Source organism: Stenella coeruleoalba (assembly GCF_951394435.1).
Source record: "Stenella coeruleoalba genome assembly, chromosome: 7".
NCBI lineage: Eukaryota > Metazoa > Chordata > Mammalia > Artiodactyla > Delphinidae > Stenella > Stenella coeruleoalba.
In genome coordinates, this window is record NC_137153.1 from 66771461 (window position 1) to 66791832 (window position 20372).

General features: G+C 37.5%; 1 protein-coding gene across 7 annotated transcripts in view; it reads right to left on the reverse strand.

The window, feature by feature from the left end:
• Window positions 1-3100: 3100 nt before the first annotated feature.
• The window catches only part of IL33 (interleukin 33), a 47997-nt gene continuing 30725 nt past the window's right edge, over window positions 3101-20372 (reverse strand). For 5 of the 7 annotated variants that reach the window (XM_079927266.1, XM_079927269.1, XM_079927270.1 and 2 more), the window contains 7 exons: window positions 16518-16625; window positions 10248-10373; window positions 9561-9701; window positions 8313-8420; window positions 7351-7401; window positions 6359-6456; window positions 3101-4995 (listed from right to left, as the gene is read on the reverse strand). In XM_079927266.1, coding sequence (XP_079783392.1) covers window positions 4789-4995; window positions 6359-6456; window positions 7351-7401; window positions 8313-8420; window positions 9561-9701; window positions 10248-10373; window positions 16518-16614 — 828 coding nt within the window. In that variant the 5' untranslated portion in view covers window positions 16615-16625 and the 3' untranslated portion in view covers window positions 3101-4788. The remainder of the gene's footprint in view (window positions 4996-6358; window positions 6457-7350; window positions 7402-8312; window positions 8421-9560; window positions 9702-10247; window positions 10374-16517; window positions 16626-20372) is intronic. The other 2 variants (XM_079927272.1, XM_079927271.1) reach the window with 2 other exon arrangements.

Here is a 20372-nt window from a genome sequence, read left to right on the forward strand (position 1 = left end):
TTCTAAGTCACTTTACTCATTCAAATAAAATTTTCCTGACAATATTTCAAGGTGTCCAATAAATGCATAAAAATGTAAAGAACATAAATAAAATGAGGGAAAACTAAATTTTGACATAATTGTCATTTCTGATAAAATGAAATGGGCAGATTCATTCTGGTAATATGTGTTATCCAACATCAAAACAAATGCAAGTTTGGAAGTTTTAGCCACAACAATCAGAGAAGAAAAAGAAATAAAAGGAATCCAAATCAGAAAAGAAGAAGCAAAGCTGTCACTGTTTGCAGATGACATGATACAATACATAGAGAATCCTAAAGATGCTACCAGAAAACTACTAGAGCTAATCAATGAATCTGGGAAAGTAACAGAATACAAAATAAATGCACAGAAATCTCTTGCATTCCTATACACTAATCATGAAAAATCAGAACAAAAATTAAGAGAACACTCCCATTTACCATTGCAACAAAAAGAATAAAATACCTAGGAATAAACCTACCTAAGGAGACAAAGGACCTATATGCAGAAAACTATAAGACACTGATGAAAGAAATTAAAGACGATACAAACAGATGGAGAAATATACCATATTCTTGGAAAAGAAGAATCAAGATTGTGAAAATGACCAAACTACTCAAAGTAATCTACAGATTCAGTGCAATCCCTATCAAACTACCAATGGCATTTTTCACAGAACTAGAACAAAAACTTTCATAATTTGTATGGAAACAAAAGACACCAAATAACCAACGCAATCTTGAGAAAGAAAAATGGAGCTACAGGAATCAGGCTCCCAGACTTCAGACTATACTACAGAGCTACAGTAATCAAGACATTTATGGTGCTGGCACAAAAACAGAACTATAGATCATTGGAGCAGGATAGACAGCCCAGAGATAAACCCACGCACATATGGTCACCTTATTTTTGATAAAGGAGGCAAGAATATACGATGGAGAAAACACAGCCTCTTCAATAAGTGGTGCTGGGAAAATTGGATAGCTACATGTAAAAGAATGAAATTAGAACACTCCCTAACACCATACACAAAAATAAGCTCAAAATGGATTAAAGACCTAAATGTAAGGCCAGACATTCTAAAACGCTTAGAGGAAAACATAGGCAGAACACTCTATGACATAAATCACAGCAAGATCCTTTTTGACCCACCTCCTAGAGAAATGGAAATAAAAACAAAAGTAAACAAATGGAACCTAATGAAACTTAAAGCTTTTGGCACAGCAAAGGAAAACATAAATAAGACCAAAAGACAACCCTCAGAATGGTAGAAAATATTTGCTAATGAAGCAACTGACAGAGGATTAATCTCCAAAATTTACAAGCAGTTCATGTAGCTCAATATCAAAAAAACAAAAAACCCAATCCAAAAATGGGCAGAGGGCCTAAACAGACATTTCTCCAATGTAGACATACAGATTGCCAACAAACACATGAAAGGATGCTCAGCATCACTAATCATTAGAGAAATGCAAATCAAACCTACAATGAGGTATCACCTCACACCAGTCAGAATGGCCATCATCAAAAAATCTACAAACAATAAATGCTGGAGAGGGTGTGGAGAAAAGGGAACCTTCTTGCACTGTTGGTGGGAATGTAAATTGATACAGCCACTATGGAGAACAGTGTGGAGTTTTCTTAAAAAACCAAAAGTAGAATTACCATATGACCCAGCAATCCCACTACTGGGCATATACCCTGAGAAGACCATAATTCAAAAAGAGTCATGTACCACAATGTTCATTGCAGCTCTATTTACAATAGCCAGGACATGGAAGCAACCTAAGTGTCCATCAACAGATGAATGGATAAAGAAGATGTGGCTCATAGATACAATGGAATATTACTCAGCCATAAAAAGAAATGAAATTGAGTTATTTGTAGTGAGGTGGATGGACCTAGAGTCTGTCATACACAGTGAAGTAAGTCACAAAGAGAAAAACAAATACCATATGATAACACATATATATGGAATCTCAAAAAAAAAAAAAAAGAAAGGTTCTGAAGAACCTAGGGGCAGGACAGGAATAAAGACGCCGATATAGAGAATGGACTTGAGGACACGGGGAGTGGGAAGGGTAAGCTGGGACGAAGTGAGAGAGTGGCATGGACATATATACACTACCAAATATAAAATAGATATCTAGTGGGAAGCAGCCGAATAGCACAGGGAGATCAACTTGGTGCTTTGTGACTACCTAGAGGGGTGGGATAGGGAGGGTGAGAGTGAGAAACAAGAGGGAGGAGTTATGGAGATATATGTATATGTATAGCTGATTCACTTTGTGATAAAAGCAGAAATTAACACACCATTGTAAAGCAATTATACTCCTGTAAAGATGTTTAAAAAAAAAATGCAAGTAAATGACAAAAAGCTACCATACATTTGAATGTTTTAATCAAATAATACTGACTATAGTGATGGTGGAAAATATTTTTTTAAAAAAGGAAAATTAAACTTGTAAAATAAGATAACCTGATTGAAAGATATCTAAATAAGCAGTTGGAAGTCCCAGGTTAAAGTTTTAATGCAAGTGTATGTTGGCTGTTTGATCTTGGGTAAAAGTCACTGAATACCTCCTTTGTACTGGCCACCATGATGGGCACTATGAGTACAAAGGTGAAAAAGACACAGTCTCTTCTCTGAAAAATCTTACTTAATTTTTTTTTTTTTTTTCGGTACGAGGGCCTCTCACTGTTGTGGCCTCTCCCGTTGCGGAGCACAGGCTCTGGACGCGCCGGCTCAGCGGCCATGGCTCACGGGCCTAGCCGTTCCGCGGCATGTGGGATCTTCCCGGACTGGGTCATGAATCCGTGTCCCCTGCATCGGCAGGCGGACTCTCAACCACTGCGCCACCAGGGAAGCCCCTTACTTAATTTTGAATCACCAAAAATATTAGACAAATGACCTACTCCACTTACCAACATTGATGGATTGGTGTATGCTTACTTTCACTTAAGAATTTCACAATATGAGTCATTTTATCATAAAATCATTATGGTCTCACATACTTTTGAAAAATACAGTTTATTCAAGAATATGAACAATGTAATGGATATATTTGGTTACTTAATAATAATCGTTTAAGTATATCATACAGATACACATGGTCAACATTTAGTGTTTTTCAGAGGGAGTGATATAGATTCTGCTTTTATTTTTGTCTCTATAGTAAAATTATTGACAAAGTAATGAATCAAAGATATATTGTTCTATAATTGTTTGCACTCATACAGTAATTCTCAGCCTCTTTTATTTTATGTTCCATCAACAGTTATATTCAATATATCTCAACAAATTAAAAAGCCGACACTTTCAGAAAAAGTCATTTTATAAGTATTCTGTCATTATGTTTGTCATTTATTATCAGTATTACACCTGTGAAGAATTACAGTAGAAATTGCTAAGGTTTTAAAATAAGCAAAAATTATTTAGTAGTTGAGAAATGTTATTATATGGTTGAGTATAAACTTTAGTACCTTAGTAGCAATAAAACACAAAGACGTTTAATGAAGAATACTGCCATAAATAGGTTTACATAAAATTCTACACCATCAGGTAGAAAAAGCAGAATAACAATGTTGGCATTCAGAGGTCAGGTTACGTGGAAGTGAGGTCAGGGGGTGCAGAAGGACACAGATGGTCAAAAGAAATGGAGAAAGAACAGAAGTCAAGTGAATATTCCATAGTAAGCAGGGTTATTGGGAAGCTAAACAACAAAAGGCCTTGTGCATGTCGGAAGAAAGGATGAGAAGAAATTTTGTCCAAGGTAATGAATATATCAAAAGTCATAGATTCCTGGAAGCCAGGGTCAGAAGAACATATGAAGGATAACCAGTTATTGAAAGTGTAATGTTAATCCTATGTCCCGTCTAAGCTCTAGTAGGTTAGAGGACTTATGTCCACACCATGGTACTTGGAACCCATGGTACTTGGAACCCATGGTACTGGGATGCCCAAACATATATTGTGGCTCAGTGCTTTTAAAAATATTCTAGTTTGTTAGATATTCCTAATAATTTCAATTTCATGTCTGAACTAAAATTTATTTCACTTTCTAATGTAAGAATGCCTTGCTTAAAGTTAACTCAGTCTATAAAAATCAGAATTTTAAAAGTGAGTTAGAGGTGAAATTATTCACTTTTAAAATACTAGATTTGTTTTCCTTAATTTTTAAATTATCCTTGCTTTTTCACATATTTATATTACCTGTCTAACTATATAGGCATCTGAAGTTTCGGTATTTACAAACTTGGTGTTTTATTCCAGTTGTGAAATGGTAAATCTGTGTAGCTTCCAGTTGTTTTTTTTTATTAGTGGCTCTAGTGTTTGAGGCTATTATTTGGAATGAGGGAGAATTATGTCCCTATGTAGCTCTTTAAGTTGATTCCTGTCTAAAGCAAAATTGCGGATCAGTCCCTTTGCTTCTCCCCAGAGGTCTCAGCTCAAAATATGAAGAAGTTCTTTCAGGACTGAAAGAGGAAAAATGTAAAGGTCAGGCTGTATCTCTTCAGAATGCTGGCAAATCTCTTTACCAATATGCTATTTAATATACCAATACTTGTACTGAATATGCAGTGATACAGAGGGAAATAAAAAACAGAACTGAAGGATTATAAAAAATATTTTTATACATAATAAGGAAAACATTCCTCAGCATACTAAACATTCCATTTCCCTTCATGTTATCTGTCTCTTTATCGCTTATCCTTTCTCCAGTGGTAGCTGTTTGGACTACTCAACCCAAGATCCGCAGCTTTCCATCATATTAAGTTTGAGAGCTTAAATATGGTATTCTCTTCATTTGAATCCTCAGGGTGTTCCCCTCGTTTAATAAGAGCTAGGTGGTTATCCTTTACTCCTAGAAACACTCCAGGATTGCTCTTACATTCAAATGAAACACATTGGGAGGTCTCCTCATGAAGGACAAAGAAGGCCTGTTCTGGCAATTGGTTTTCACATTTTTGTAGCTGAGGAAGACAAGAGAGAAAGTAACCAATATGTGAGTTGGAAGTCCAGAGTCAACTTTACATCCCTGTATTGGAAACTAAAGGAGAATAATTATTCATAACTTGATATTTCTAACAAGCCTGCTTACTGAGAAGGGGATGGGAGGTGGGGAAGAAATAAGCAGAGGGCCAAAGTAGGGGGATTTGATTTGATTCACTGATAGTATATTTTGAGAGACATGATGGCTTAGAATGAATGGATCTGGATGCAGTATTTCTGGATTCATACTTCTCTTTTGCCATGTAGTATCTCTGAGACCTGGACACTTTGCTTTACCTTTCAAGCCTCAGTTTTTTAGTGTAGCCAGTTTTCTAGATCGGTCAACTCCCAACTTACCCACAGATACATGAGTGATAGAAAATGATTATTATTTTAAGTTATTAAGTGTTAGGGATGGTTTGTTACACAGCAAACCTAACCAATACAATAACTTCATAAGAGAGTTATTGTGAGAATTAAATGAGATAGTACTTGTAAAACCTTTAGCACACTTCTTGGTATATAATAAAGCTCAGTAGGGGTCAGCACTTATTATTGAGTAGTTATATATGCCAAACACTATTATATATACTTAGGAATGTTTTGTTAAGGGAGATGCTGATTACCATCCAGAGTTTATATTAATACCTTGCATGGCTATATTAGTTAGCTCTATATATTTATATAATTTATCTTCTATATTATACTTTAATGTTTTCTTCCTTGTGTCCACTTTGGCTTGTTTGTTCCTCAAGATGTTTATAATTCTTCATCATGACCAATATAATACTGCTATTTACTAACTGAAGAAGACAATGCAGTGAATCCTATGATTAAAATGTAGATTATTATGTTATCTATATATCTTGGCATGTAGAAATGACTCTCCCTTTAGCAGTCTCAGAGTATAAAATTAGTTTTTCAATTGCCTAAGAAAACCATATTTTACAAGGAAATACTTCCTGGAAGAACACAGTAGTTCCTACAGCCAAATAGAAAGGATTCAAGTCATTCTATATAGCAGTGCTTCTCAAACTTTAATGTACCTATGAATCTCCTGGAGATTTGTTAAAATGCTGATTTCGATTCAGTTGTGAGGGAGCCTGAAAGTCTACATTTCTAAAAAGCTCCCAGGCAATGCTGTACTGCTGGCAGAGATCAAACTTTCAGTAGCAAGGCTACACATGCCATTTCACTCCCTTCCATGTTCCAGAAGCAAGTTATTAATCATAACTGATTTTGTTTTATGTACAATAGCACAAACAAAACTTCTTCTTCAAAGTACCCCAAATCTGCACAGATGAGTAGAGTCAGTCATGACAGTTAGGTGCATATTTCTATTACCTCCACAGAATGCTCCTTACTGTTGGCATGCAGCAAGAAGTCTTTGTCTTTTGTGGGGCTCAGGTTTACCATTAACTTCCGATGATCATCACCACCTTCTTGCAATTAAAAAATGCAAATTATAAAGTTAAGAATTGTAACTCATTTTAATTTAAATGAATTTAACACCCAGGAAAAGAGTCCAAGATGTCATATAAAATAACTATTTCATTCAACAACACATCTCTTAGAAATACTTGTACCCAGATGAAACTAAAGAGTCATTGGACAGTAAGGGGTAATTCTAAGTCCCCTTAGGAGAGAGGTTAGTTTTCTTATATACTATTAGAATACTAGTAGAATTGTGAGTCTCATGGGTGTTGCTCTAGTTGTCAGCTTCCCTGTCTGCATAGAAGGCCACTGATGGTTGTCCCCCAATATCCAACTCCTCTTTTTGTGTAATAATAGAATGTTTCCCAGCCTGCCTTCTTGTAGCTAAGTGTAGCAATATGTCTAAGTTCTGAGCAATATAAGGTGAATAGAAGTGTCAGGTGCAACTTCCAGGTTGCGTCCTTAAAGGGAAATAGAACTCAAATAATACATCTGTCTTCCTCTGTCCTGCTGAATGGATATTTTCATGGTGGCAAGGAATCTTGAACCATGTGGATGTTGGCAGAGCCACAAAGAGAAAAGGAGCTGGGTCTGGGCAACCTGTTGAGCAGAACTGCCATTCCAGCCCTGGCTAAAACAGAAATAAAGTTTTGTATAACTTAAGACACTATTATTCTGAATCTCTGTTAAATGTAGCCAAACCTTTATCCTAATTATTAAACTGCAAAATGGATGAGATGGAATATATCAGTTTAGAATCTTAGATCCAAGATTTTTACCATGAATTTGGGCTGGAGAGAACCTTCTGAGACTGCTTTCCTTTCCCATGGAGAATTTTTGGATTTGTCTTTACCCTAAATTTAGGAATTCAAGCACTAGAGCTACCCAGCTTTCGAAATTACCTGTTTCACTTGAGGGGAATTGGGAATCATAGTAACGGAGTAACACCTTGTCTGAAAGAGAATGCATAAAATCCCTTTGGTGAGATACAATTTTATCAAATGGTTCAGTTTCAACATATATATAACATCAGAAAACATCCTCTTCTTTTATTGTATATCAATAAAAGCAAAACTTCTGTGGTTTTGAGAAAGGTCTTAAAAATGTGTAAATATATTCTGAGGAATTCTCCAACAATGTTGGTATTAAAATATTTAAAATGTTGTTCATAGCACTGGTATATTCTTTTACTAGGGTTTATACTTTAGTGATACTGATAAAGCTGGAAAGACCTAGTAGATAATTTAGCGATAGCAAGTATATGTGGTACCTCTTTCCACATTTCACAACAGATACCACTTCTCAGTATCATCCTTCTCCCCTGATGAATCCTGAATAAGCTTTTTTTTTTTAACTTATTTTATTTATTTATTTTTGGCTGCTTTGGGCTTTTGTTGCTGCACGGGCTTTCTCTAGTTGTGGCAAGCAGGGGCTACCCTTCGTTGCAGTGCACGGGCTTCTCATCGCGGTGGCCTCTCTTGCTGCAGAGCACGGGCTCTAGGCGCATGGACTTCAGTAGTTGTGGCTCGTGGGCTCTAGTGCGCAGACTCAGTAGTTGTGGCACACAGGCTTAGTTGCTCCGTGGCATGTGGGATTCTCCCGGACCAGGGCTCAAACCCATGTCCCCTGCATTGGCAGGCAGATTCTTAACCACTGCGCCACCAGGGAAGCCCCCTGAATAAGCTTCTGAATCCTCCTCAATATAGTGATATTCAAGCATCCCCTGCCAATGCATTGGAGTTAGCACATAGCATGAAATCTATTTGCCATGTCTGAGTTAATCTATTGTTTATGGTTTGGTAAATTTATTTTTTTACTTTACTAGTCATCATTATATCATTAAAGACAAAAGGAAATATTCTACCTTTCTCTTGGTCTTTTCCTAAGTCTTCAACATAGATCTCATAATTTCCATCCTCGAAAACAAAAGTAATGTATTGATCGTTGTATGTACTCAGGGAAGCAGAATGTTCTGTAACAAGTAAAAATCTTGTCATTAAGAATTCAAAAACCTTGTTTCCATGAAAAATCTTTTAGAAATTAAAAAAAAGCTTTCTCAATAGGTTGTGTTTGTTTCTGCAATTTGAGCTGCACTTTGTCCATCACTGTTGGACAGATGAAAGCCTCTGGCACAAGCTTAATGTAGCTAAAAGGCTGAGGTGTGCCACCTGAATGGGATTAAAGATGCTAGCATCCTGCATGAAGGCCATGGTAGGCCATGTTAGTGTGCTTATGGGAGGGTTTAGTGGGGAGAAAGAAGCTGGAAAAGTTATAGAGTTTGCCTGAGGAAACCTCTGCTTCCTGACTCCACATGATCTAGGGAACTATGGGCAAGAAGGGGCTGTATTTTGATAGACATGGATAAGTGAATACCCATCTGTAAAGCATGGAGTTACTCAGAGACTTTCAACAGTCCTGGAGAATGCAGGTGTGAGCCTCATTCTGTCTTCTGGCTAAATAACAGTGACACTTAAAGCAGTACTCTCAATTTTTTTTTAATATACGAGCACACATAGAAAATGATAATATTTCTACAGCATGTTGGGGTAAACTGGAGCAGATTTAGAAACTACATATATAGGTCCTGGAGGAAAAAATCGTATTTTCTTTATAGTATAGAATTATGCTAAAGAAAATAATATATAAAAAATTAAGAATATTAAATATTGAATATTTGCACAAGTATGTGATATAATTTAAAACCATTTTAACAACTATTTAAAATACTTGAGTTGAAATTATATTTAAAAAATATAATAGCTCTTCCTTTTATTTCATTGTCAAAATGTTGAAGTTCGGGGAGATAATATGGTTTTTCCCCTAAAGGATAATGTATTTTTCTCAGGAATAATGTATATGAAATTCCAATCCATAGCAAGCATTTCAAAATAATAATGGAATGCTAACTGTAGAACGCACATGCATTGTTAGAGCAACTACCCTGTACTTAGTTTGGATACCACTACATGGGCACATCAGCAACAAATGGACAGAAGTTTCTGATATATTTACATGAAATTGTAGACTTGGGGCTGCTTCCTGGAGTGGCATTTCCAAGGTCCGTGTCTTACCTCCCTCCTCACCCTCACACCACCCCTGTGACCAGTCTTACCTTTGATACTTGGAAGACCAGTTGCTGTAGTATATTTCTGGACCCTAGTTTTATCGAAGGCGAAGCTCTTCACAGACGGTCCAAGGTGTTCCAGCTCCTGACAGGCAGCGAATACCAGATGTTTCTCTTTGTACATTTTAGCTGCAGGATAGGTGTAGGAATAAGACTGGACTGTCAGTCCTCACTCTGTGCAGACTCCTCTCCCATCTCTCCTTTGAGGATTTCCAGTCTAGGCTGCTTGCTGACAATGATGAATGACCCCAGGATTTCAGTCACCCCATGGTCTGAAGGAATCAATACCTCCTATACACTTATATCCCAATAGGGCACACCCGCTGGAGTCCAGGCAAAAGAAAACTAGTCACCCATGGTCTCAACACCCAAAAGGCAACCACTATTCATTTTAGTTTACTTCCTTTAAATGAAAAAAATAAAAATATTGTAAATATATTTATAATTTTGTATCCTCTATTTTTACTTAATATTATAGCATAACCATTTCTCCCATGCTATTAAAAACTCTATATGCCCTTCTGAAAATGGCTAAAAAATAGTTCATCATCCTTACTCTTTTCCAGAAGGAATTTGGATGAGGGAAAAATTTATGTATCTTGATGTGGTAAGTGAAGGCAAATAGATGCCCATCATTACGTTGAAAAATTATCAGGAAATGCAGTTTCTCCTTACCTGTTCTTGGTGAATGCCTTTTGGTGGTTTCTTTCCTAAAGTAACAGGTCTTCTTTTCTATTTTAAGGCCAGAGCGTAGCTGCATAAAGACCATGGGGCAAACTTCTTCAGCCTTCTGTTGGGATTCTGAGCAATTGAAAAAATTGTGATACCATTTCATTCCATCCATCTTTATCCTTTTACAAACCCTGAGTGTACCAGACCAAGAAAGCAACTACAGGTCCACAGTATCTTATCAGAAACCTTGGGGCCAGTTGTGTTTCAAAATTCAGAGTTTATTACATTTTAAGATTGTCATGTAGACCATATATTGTATATACCTAGAACACCCAGCAGGGACTAGGGAAGCACCTCATAATAAAAAATTTTATAGTGAAACAGGAAAATTTACATAAAGTGAAATAAATAAAGACCTCATGTGGTTCAGGTCAGGATTTAGCTGTCAAATGAGTTCAGGTCATATTTTGCTGTCAAACGAGATACGAAAAACTTTAGGTCTTTAGAAAAGATTTTGGTTTCAAAATTGGTTTAAGGGAGTGTGGATCTACATCCAACATATAGCAATTTTTGCCTAACTGAGCGGGAGCTCTTTGATCATATGAAATCTACAATCATTTCTACTTATCTAGAGTATACTTTTAATAATTTTGGAGAGATGACTATAGTCTATAAAAGTTATTGATACTAAAAATAGCCGACCATGTTAGGGAGCTTTCTGCCTATGTTTTCTTCTAGGAGTTTTGTGGTTTCAGGTCTTACGTTTAAGTCTTTAATCCATTGGGCATTAATTTTTGTGAGTGGTGTAGATAGGAGTTAGGTTTCATTCTTTTACATGTTATTATCCAGTTTTCCTAGCACCATTTATTGAAGAGACCATCTTTTCTCCATTGAGTATTTTTGACTCCCTTGTCAAATATTAGTGTGTCTACAGTGGGCCAAGCACTGTACTGATAATTCTACATACTGTTGCCTTTAACCCTTCACGAATAATATTGCAAGGTAGGTATTATTCTCTTTGTTTTACAGATGATGATTTGAAGTTCTTAGCATTCACAACACTTGCCCAAGGTTACAGGTCTGGTGAGAAGATGTGACTCAAGTGTGTCTAATATCAAAGCTATGCTTCCATCTACCTCCATCTAAAAAAAATGCTACACTACAACTTTAGGGAATAGCAAAATGCAAACTGAAATTAAATCAGTTGAAGTAAAAAAAATATAATCAGTTATTCAGTAATTCTGATTTCATTTATCCAAATAAAAATTAAAATCTCAAATAAAACATTAAATTTGTCACTTGGAAATCATAAAAAGCCTTTCAAAGTCAAATAGAAAAGAAACACTTGAGTCATAGGATCTCAATTTCCAACATTATAGTAAATGAATTATCAAGCAATTTATGCAATGTAGCCAAATTTCAATTATTGACAGTAATTCAGAAAATGAAAATAATTCCTTGTGATTTGAGACCCATTCTATGATTTTTTTTTTATTCTCAAGAAGATTTGCCTTCCTAATATGCTTTTCAAAGTTAAGTGGAATAAACTTTTGTTAGTTACTGTTTTGAATTATCTATATCTTACTTCCAATTCAGATGGGCATCTACCTTTAAGTATCTTCAACTGCCTGAACAGGGAAAGGCCATTAAATCATACTCATTCACCCTGGAAATCCCTAATATTCCTTTATAATACAGATATGTCAGCTACAGTATCTCACATTTATATAGTGCAAAGATAATTTACAAAGCTGTGCCAGAGCCAACACTGAACTTGGTCTCCTGACAACTAATTTAATACAATATGTCATTAATTGCATGTTTTGTGCTGGTCTTAGCCTGTCAATAACCAATGTTGTTTTCGGACTGGCTGTTAAGGTTCTTATTATGATTGCAAGATGACCTTCAGCAATAACCATCAGGAAACTGAAGAAATAAAGGTTAATTAATTATAGGATCTGTAAATTACACTGCATATCTGGGACCCCACAGAGAAGTCACAGGTAGAGAGGGTACACGGGCGTGGGGTTCTGCTTTTATTGGGGTTGAGGGTGGGAGCCTAGGATAGCGAGAGCTCACTATTTATTGGTGAATTTAAAACATAAAGGCAGGAATTTAAAGTGTGGGAAGAGAAAAAAAGAAAGTAGTCCAAATGGCCAGTTATGAAAATCAACCAAGATCTCCTTTTCTTTATCTAGTCTTGTGGCTGGCCATGTATTTATTTGAGATAGCCATCTTTGAAGTAGATGCCTCTTTGTAGTGGATACCTCTTTGAAGTGCATGCCTCAGGAATCAAAGCTTAAGTCGGGCACTTGCATTACAAAATAGAAAAACAAAATCCACCTGTCAGGGTTTACACTATACTGTATCACATCGTCTCTTCAGAGTTAAAAGGCATAAGATGATGCTCTAAGCATGCTCATTCCTGTATGCTTCTCATTATGTGTAGCATCCCATGAGGCATCCCATGCCAGGTATGTCTAATATTGAGAGTGGACTCTTTGGGGAGGAGGATATGGGTCTTGGGTAGTTAGAAGTGAGGGTCATAGCACTGGGGAAATATTATGGATGTAGAAAAAGAGAATTGAGGGCTAAATATGTGAATGTAAGGGCTAGCATCTAGTGAGACAAACACTAAGTATAATTCCTTGGGGGATGACTGTGTTTGAAGTATTTAAAATACTTTACATTGGGAGAGTTTGGAAGAAGGTATACTTTGGTATTCGGGGCAGCTGAAACTGTGGTGTGAGGGTTGTGTTCTTGGGAGGAAAGCATGAAGCGGTCATGGCCTTATGAACTCTGTAGAAGAGAGTGTTCCACTAGGGTCAAAAAGCGAGCTCAAACTTATGAAAAGGCTGTTGCCATTTCCTGTGTCTCCATCCTGCTTGATATCTGAGGGCAGTGTATTTATATGGCTTTTAAGGAAATTCTCATAAACAGTTTCATCATAGCAACTGCATGATGAAATCCCTCAGGCATTTCTGGTGAGTAAATGGGAATGGGCCTGGAAATCTTTTTGTAGAGCCAGACCACAGCTGGCAGGAACTACAGAAGGGAATCACTTCATCTTTCATTTTTTCCCCAAACACTAATTTTACCAAGGGCTCTTTGCCCTGTTTACTACCTTTGACCCATTTGTTGCATTTGACTTGGGGACCACTTCCTTCTTTGAACCCTTCTTCCCTTGTTGTATCAGCTGTCTCCTTGGATTCTCCTTGTTTCCCTCTGATCAGTCCATCTCTGTCTCTTTGTTAGTTCTTCCTTCTCTGCCTGATCCTAAAACGCTGGTGTTCCTGAAGGTTTTGTCCTTTGCCTTTTTTTCTCACTCTAGGCTTTCTTTCTGGGCAATCTTGCTTGCTCCAATGACTTCAATCATCTTTTTCTATGTTGATGACTCCCCAAACTGTAACTCTACCTTTGGTCTGTCTCCTGAGCTTTATATCTGTTGCTCTTTCTCTACAGAAATTTTGATGCCACAGGGCATTTTGACTAAAGTTACCTTAAAGCATGTCTATTTCTATCTATGTAGAGCCTTCTGAATTCTGGACATCTCTACCTGAATGACATACACATACCCCAAATGCAAATATACTCATAATAAAAAAACAACTTCTTTATCTTTTACCCCCAATATATTCCTCCATAATTCCCTATCTTTAAAAACAGTACCTCTATCTGCCGTTATCTGCCCAATTTTTAAATCAGAAAGCTGAGAATTATCCATTTTCCCCTCTCTCTATCCTTCAATTTATTCGGTTTACCTTACTGATTTCACTTTCTGAACGTATCTGAATTTTAGTCTTTCCATTCTGCCATCTTAGGTCAGGCCCTCATCACCAGACCCCTAAGATGAATGCAGTAGACCTCTGATCAGTTTCTATTTCTACTCTTGCCTGCTTGCTCCATCTTCACTACCACCAACATGGTCTTTCCAAAATAAAAATGTCTTGTTTTTCCTCAATTAAACATTTTCAGTTGGTTCCCTACTGTCCACAGGATAAAGTGAAAGCTCCTTCACTGTAACAGAAGATCTTCTGTGGAGAGCTGCAAACTAAAGGGGGTGATCCCTACTCAGTTCTACCTTCAACTATTGTCATGTAGGGATATGGGCCCATTTGTTGCTAGATCTTCAGATTTTTTGAGAGAAACCACACATTCAGACTTTTATGCAAAATCTCCCAATTTTTAAATGTTGTCTCAATTAAAAAACAACAGTAATACTATTCAGGCCAACTAAAATACTCCTGCTGGATGGATATGTCCCAGGGCTCCCATATTGTGACCTCTGGATAGATACATAAGGACACTGTATTTTCAGGGCAGGGAAAGGGTTGATGGATATGGGGGAGAGGAATTAACAGAGGAGAATGGCCTGACCCTGAGGAGTAGCTTCCTAGAAACGGGGAAGGAGATGAGTTTGGGGAGAGGCTTTCCTCTAGCTCATGAAGTCCCGTACCCTGTTGGCACTAGAGGTGAAATGCCCTGGTGCTGACCAGAACTCATGTGGGACCTGACTGTATGGATACCTGTAGTGGTTGGGTATTGCGTTTTATGGCTTTGTGATTGTGTAAGATCCTGCTAGCCCAGGGGAGGAGAAGGAATTAAAATGAACTTTGTTGTTTGGGGGCTCAGAGCAGTTTATATAGAAAAATAAGATGTGACATTTTTGAAAAGCAGTTCATACCTGTCACACACCACACAGGGATCTGTTGAAATTTTAGCCAGGAGTGTTTAAATAATGACAATTATAGTATTAAACTGAGCCAATATTGTTGGAACGGAAAATCTGCTAAGGAACCATAAAAATAATGCGATGAGATTTGGGATTATCTTTATCATTGTTTCTCTGAATGGTGTAAATAAGCAGTTAGGGCCACTGAACCCCGACAGGTGGGGTTACATTTTCATTTTCCATCAGTGCCAGAAACTCTGATGTATATTCCAGCCTGCTCCCTCCCTCATTCCAGTATCTACATAGAGCCCACATCTCCTAGGGTACAAAGAAAATTCATTTTTTATTAAGAGGGAATTTGGAGACACAGAGTCACTTCTAATGAGTCACTGTTCCTGCAAGGAGCATTTTGACTCAGACATAAATAAAAGAACTAACTTAGCTGTGATTTCCTGGTGATTCAGAAACCGCAGTCCAATTACTGGTTTTCCTACTTACAAAAGAAGAGCATGGGTGGGCCAGAGCCTCAGGGAGACAGAAATGATATTCTTTAACACTGCTTTCTCTTCTCGCCTAAAATGTTCAGGGAAATGCAGAAGAGCACAAAGGACAAAGATATGCCAGTCCCCACTACCATTTCTCATGCTGTATTTTCTTTCTGGTCCACCAGAGCTCTGTTAATTCTTTTGTGTTACTGCTCTCAAATGAAAAACATGAGAATAAATTTGCATAATTCTTTTCTAGGATAAGTAATTTTAAGAATCAAAGATGTTAATAGTCCTTTGATTTTAAAGGTAAGGCTACTACCTGACTTAGTTACCTTTCAACTTATTCCAAACCCTTTGAGTTTGCAATTGGACAGACTTGAGCATCATTTGGTCAATTCTGCTTTATTTGGGTCCTGGATTATGCAAATATATTTGCTTGTTATTCTCTCCTTTATCAGAAGTCTCAAGTCAAGACCACAAGCTCGATATACCAAAGGTCTTAATAAATGTTTGTTGAATAAAAGTGGGTCCGTTTAAATTTTTGTTAGGAAATCTGGGAAAAAGGTTTTGGGATTTGGTGGCAGGAAGTATGGGTAGAGAAGGGGTTAATATGAAGGGCCATAATTACGTTTATCACTATTAGCAGGTTTAAGTCATCTGAGCCACTCCTGTTCTGTGATATATCAAATAAGCAAAAGTTGGCCAGATATAGTCTGTTTAAAACCAGCACTGGGCTTCCCTGGTGGCGCAATGGTTGGGAGTCCGCCTGCCGATGCAGGGGACACGGGTTCGTGCCCCGGTCCGGGAAGATCCCACATGCCGCGGAGCGGCTGGGCCCGTGAGCCATGGCCGCTGAGCCTGCGCGTCCGGAGCCTGTGCTCCGCAACGGGAGAGGCCATAACAGTGAGAGGCCCACGTACCGCAAAAAACAAAACAAAACAAAACAAAACAGCACTGACTGTGTTACACATTTATGAGCCATCCCTTTCAATTTCAGCTCTTGTATTCTTAGTAGTTTTTGGTAAGGTAGAATGTATAAACATTGGAATAATAAAGATTTGGTAACAGGTAAAAAATAGTGTGTAAAACAATCAGAAAGGCTTAAGTCCTTACTTCTCAACTTGGGAGATTTTACCAAGGCTTTGCCTGCTGAGCTGTTCATCTTTGCTGGGGAAATTTTGGTGGTTGAATACTTCATTTCAGGCTTCATTTTTCAGGCTTCTGTTGGATTAACATATAACATAGTTCAATTGTCTCAACTTGAAAACAAACAGAAACAACTGTGGCTAACTCAGTATAAAATTGATAACATAGCCACATAGAGAAAATAATAATTTCAGTAAAGTTTGAACATCATATTCTGAATATATATCTATACTAGAAGTATAGTGAGAGGACAAAAAGAACTGTAAAGAAATCTTAAACTTTACTTTCTGGGTTTGTTGTTAGTGGAAATATTGGTATTGAAATTCTGAGATTGTTTTTGCTATACTATGGAATAAAACAAATGTATTGGTGTTATAGGATTTTCACTGCAGGGAAAAGGAGATATAAATATAAAATAAAAGAAGAAGGGAAAATCCCTGTAGTGTTAAATTTGAATTACCAATATCAGTGTGCCCATATCTTAGTTTCTACATACTTTCTCCACTAAAAGGAGCCAGGATTCTAGATCTGGGCTGGGAAAGTAGAAGTGAACATTGAGTACCTTGTTGTGCCATAAAGCAGTGAGTCATTAAAAAATTAGTGAGATTGTGTCAAAAGGACACAGGAGCCCCTTTGAAGGGTCTCCTGCTGGGCAAATTTGTCATAGTTTGTGCATCAAAAAAAGTGATGGTTGCTACCTGGGCTCTTTGGTGGGGCTAATGGCAGACTCTGGGAGGGCTCACACCAAGGAGTACTTCCCAGAACTTCTGCTGCCAGTGTCCTTGTCCCCATGGTGAGCCACAGCCTCCCCTCACCTCAGCAGGAGACCCTCCAACACTAGCAGCCATGTGGATGACAGGCTCTTGGTGCTCCAGCCGGGTGTCAGGGCTGTGCCTCTGAGGTGGCAGAGCCAAGTTCAGGACACTGGTCCACAAGAGACCTCCCAGCTCCACGTAATATCAAATGGCAAAAATCTCCCAGAGATCTCCAACTCTGACCCAGCTTCACTCAATGGCCAGCAAACTACAGTGCTGGACACCCTATGCCAAACAACTAGTAAGACAGGAACACAACCCCACCCATTAGCAGAGAGGGTACCTAAAATCATAATAAGGCCACATACACCCCAAAACACACCACCAGACGTGGACCTGCCCACCAGAAAGACAAGATCCAGCCTCATCCACCAGAATACAGGCACTTGTTGCCTCCACCAGGAAGCCTACACAACCCAATGAACCAAACTTAGCCACTGGAGACAGACACCAAAAACAACGGGAACTACAAACCTGCAGCCTGCAAAAAGGAGACCCCAAACACAGTAAGTTAAGCAAAATAAGAAGACAGAGAGACACACAGCAGATGAAGGAGCAAGGCAAAAAACCACCAGACCAAACAAATGAAGAGGAAATAGGAAGTCTACCCGAAAAACAATTCAGAATAATGATAGTAAAGATGATCCAAAATCTTGGAAATAGAATGGTGAAAATACAAGAAACGTTTAACAAGGACCTAGAAGAACAAGAGCAAACAGTGATGAACAACACGATAAATGAAATTAAAAATTCTCTAGAAGGGATCAATAGTGGAATAACTGAGGCAGAAGAACAGAGAAGTGACCTGGAAGATAAAATAGTGGAAATAACTACTGCAGAGCAGAATAAAGAAAAAAGAATGAGAAGAATTGAGGACAGTCTCAGAGACCTCTGGGACAATATTAAAGAAACCAACATTCGAATTACGGGGGTCCCAGAAGAAGAAGAGAAAAAGAAAGGGACTGAGAAAATATTTGAAGAGATTATAGTTGAAAAGTTCCCTAATATGGGAAAGGAAATAGTCAATCAAGTCCAGGAAGCACAGAGAGTCCCATACAGGTTAAATCCAAGGAAAAACACAACAAGACACATATTAATCAAACTATCAAAAATTAAATACAAAGAAAAAATATTAAAAGTAGCAAGGGAAAAAGAACAAATAACACACAAGGCAATCCCCATACGGTTAACAGTTGATCTTTCAGCAGAAACTCTGCAAGCCAGAAGGGAGTGGCAGGACATATTTAAAATGATGAAGGAGAAAAACCTACAACCAAGATTACTCTACTCAGCAAGGTTCTCAATCACATTTGACTGAGAAATTAAAACCTTTACAGACAAGCAAAAGCGAAGAGAATTCAGCACCACCAAAGCAGCTTTACAACAAATGCTAAAGGAATTGTCTAGGCAGGAAACACAAGAGAAGGAAAAGACCTACAATAACAAACCCCCCAAAATTAAGAAAATGGTAATCGGAACATATATATTGATAATTACCTTAAATGTAAATGGATTAAATGCTCCAACCAAAAGACATAGACTGGCTGAATGGATGCAAAAACAAGACCCATATATGTGCTGTCAACAAGAGACCCACTTCAGACCTAGGGACACATACAAACTCAAAGTGTGGGGATGGAAAAAGATATTCCATGCAAATGGAAATCAGAAGAAAGCTGGAGTAGCAATTCTCATAGCAGACATAATAGACTTTAAAATAACAACTATTACAAGAGACAAAGAAAGAGACTACATAATGATCAAGGGATCAATCCAAGAGGAAGATATAAAAATTGTAGATATTTCTGCGCCCAACATAGCATTTCCCTTATGTATTGAGGTGCTCCTATCAGCCATAAAAGGGGAAATTGACAGTAACACAATAAGAGTAGGGGACTTTAACACCCCACTTTCACCAATGGACAGATCATCCAAAATGAAAATAAATAAGGAAACACAAGCTTTAAATGATACATTAAACAAGATGGACTTAATTGATATTTACAGGACATTCCATCCAAAAACAACAGAATACACATTCTTCTCAAGTGGTCATGGAATATTCTCCAGGATAGATCATATCTTGGGTCACAAGTCAAGCCTTGGTAAATTTAAGAAAATTGAAATCATATCAAGTATCTTTTCTGACCACAATGTTATGAGACTAGATATCAATTACAGGAAAAATCTGTAAAAAATACAAACACATGCAGGCTAAACAAAACACTACTTAATAACCAAGAGATCACTGAAGAAATCAAGGAGGTAATCAAAAAATACCTAGAAAAAAATGACAATGGAGACACAACAACTGAAAACCTATGGGATGCAGCAAAAGCAGTTCTAAGAGGGAACTTTATAGCAATACAGTCCTACCTTAAGAAACAAGAAACATCTCAAACAAACAACCTAACCTTACACCTAAAGCAATTAGAGAAAGAAGAACAAAAAAACCCCAAAGCTAGCAGAAGGAAAGAAATCATAAGGATCAGATCAGTAATAAATGACAAAGAAATGAAGGAAAAGATAGCAAAGATCAATAAAACTAAAAGCTGGTTCTTTGAGAAGATAAACAAAATTGATAAACCATTAGCCAGACTCATCAAGAAAAACAGGGAGAAGACTCAAATAAATAGAGTTAGAAATGAAAAAGCAGAAGTAAAAACTGACACTGCAGAAATACAAAAGATCATGAGAGATTACTACAAGCAACTATATGCCAATAAAATGGACAACCTGGAAGAAATGGACAAATTCTTAGAAATGCACAACCTGCTGAGACTGAACCAAGAAGAAATAGAAAATATGAACAGACCAATCACAAGCACTGAAGTTGAAACTGTGAATAAATATCTTCCAACAAACAAAAGCCCAGGACCAGATGGCTTCATAGCGAATGCTATCAAACATTTAGAGAAGAGCTATCACCTGTCCTTCTCAAAGTCTTCCAAAATATAATAGAGGGAGGAAAGCTCCAAAACTCATTCTACGAGGCCACCATCACCCT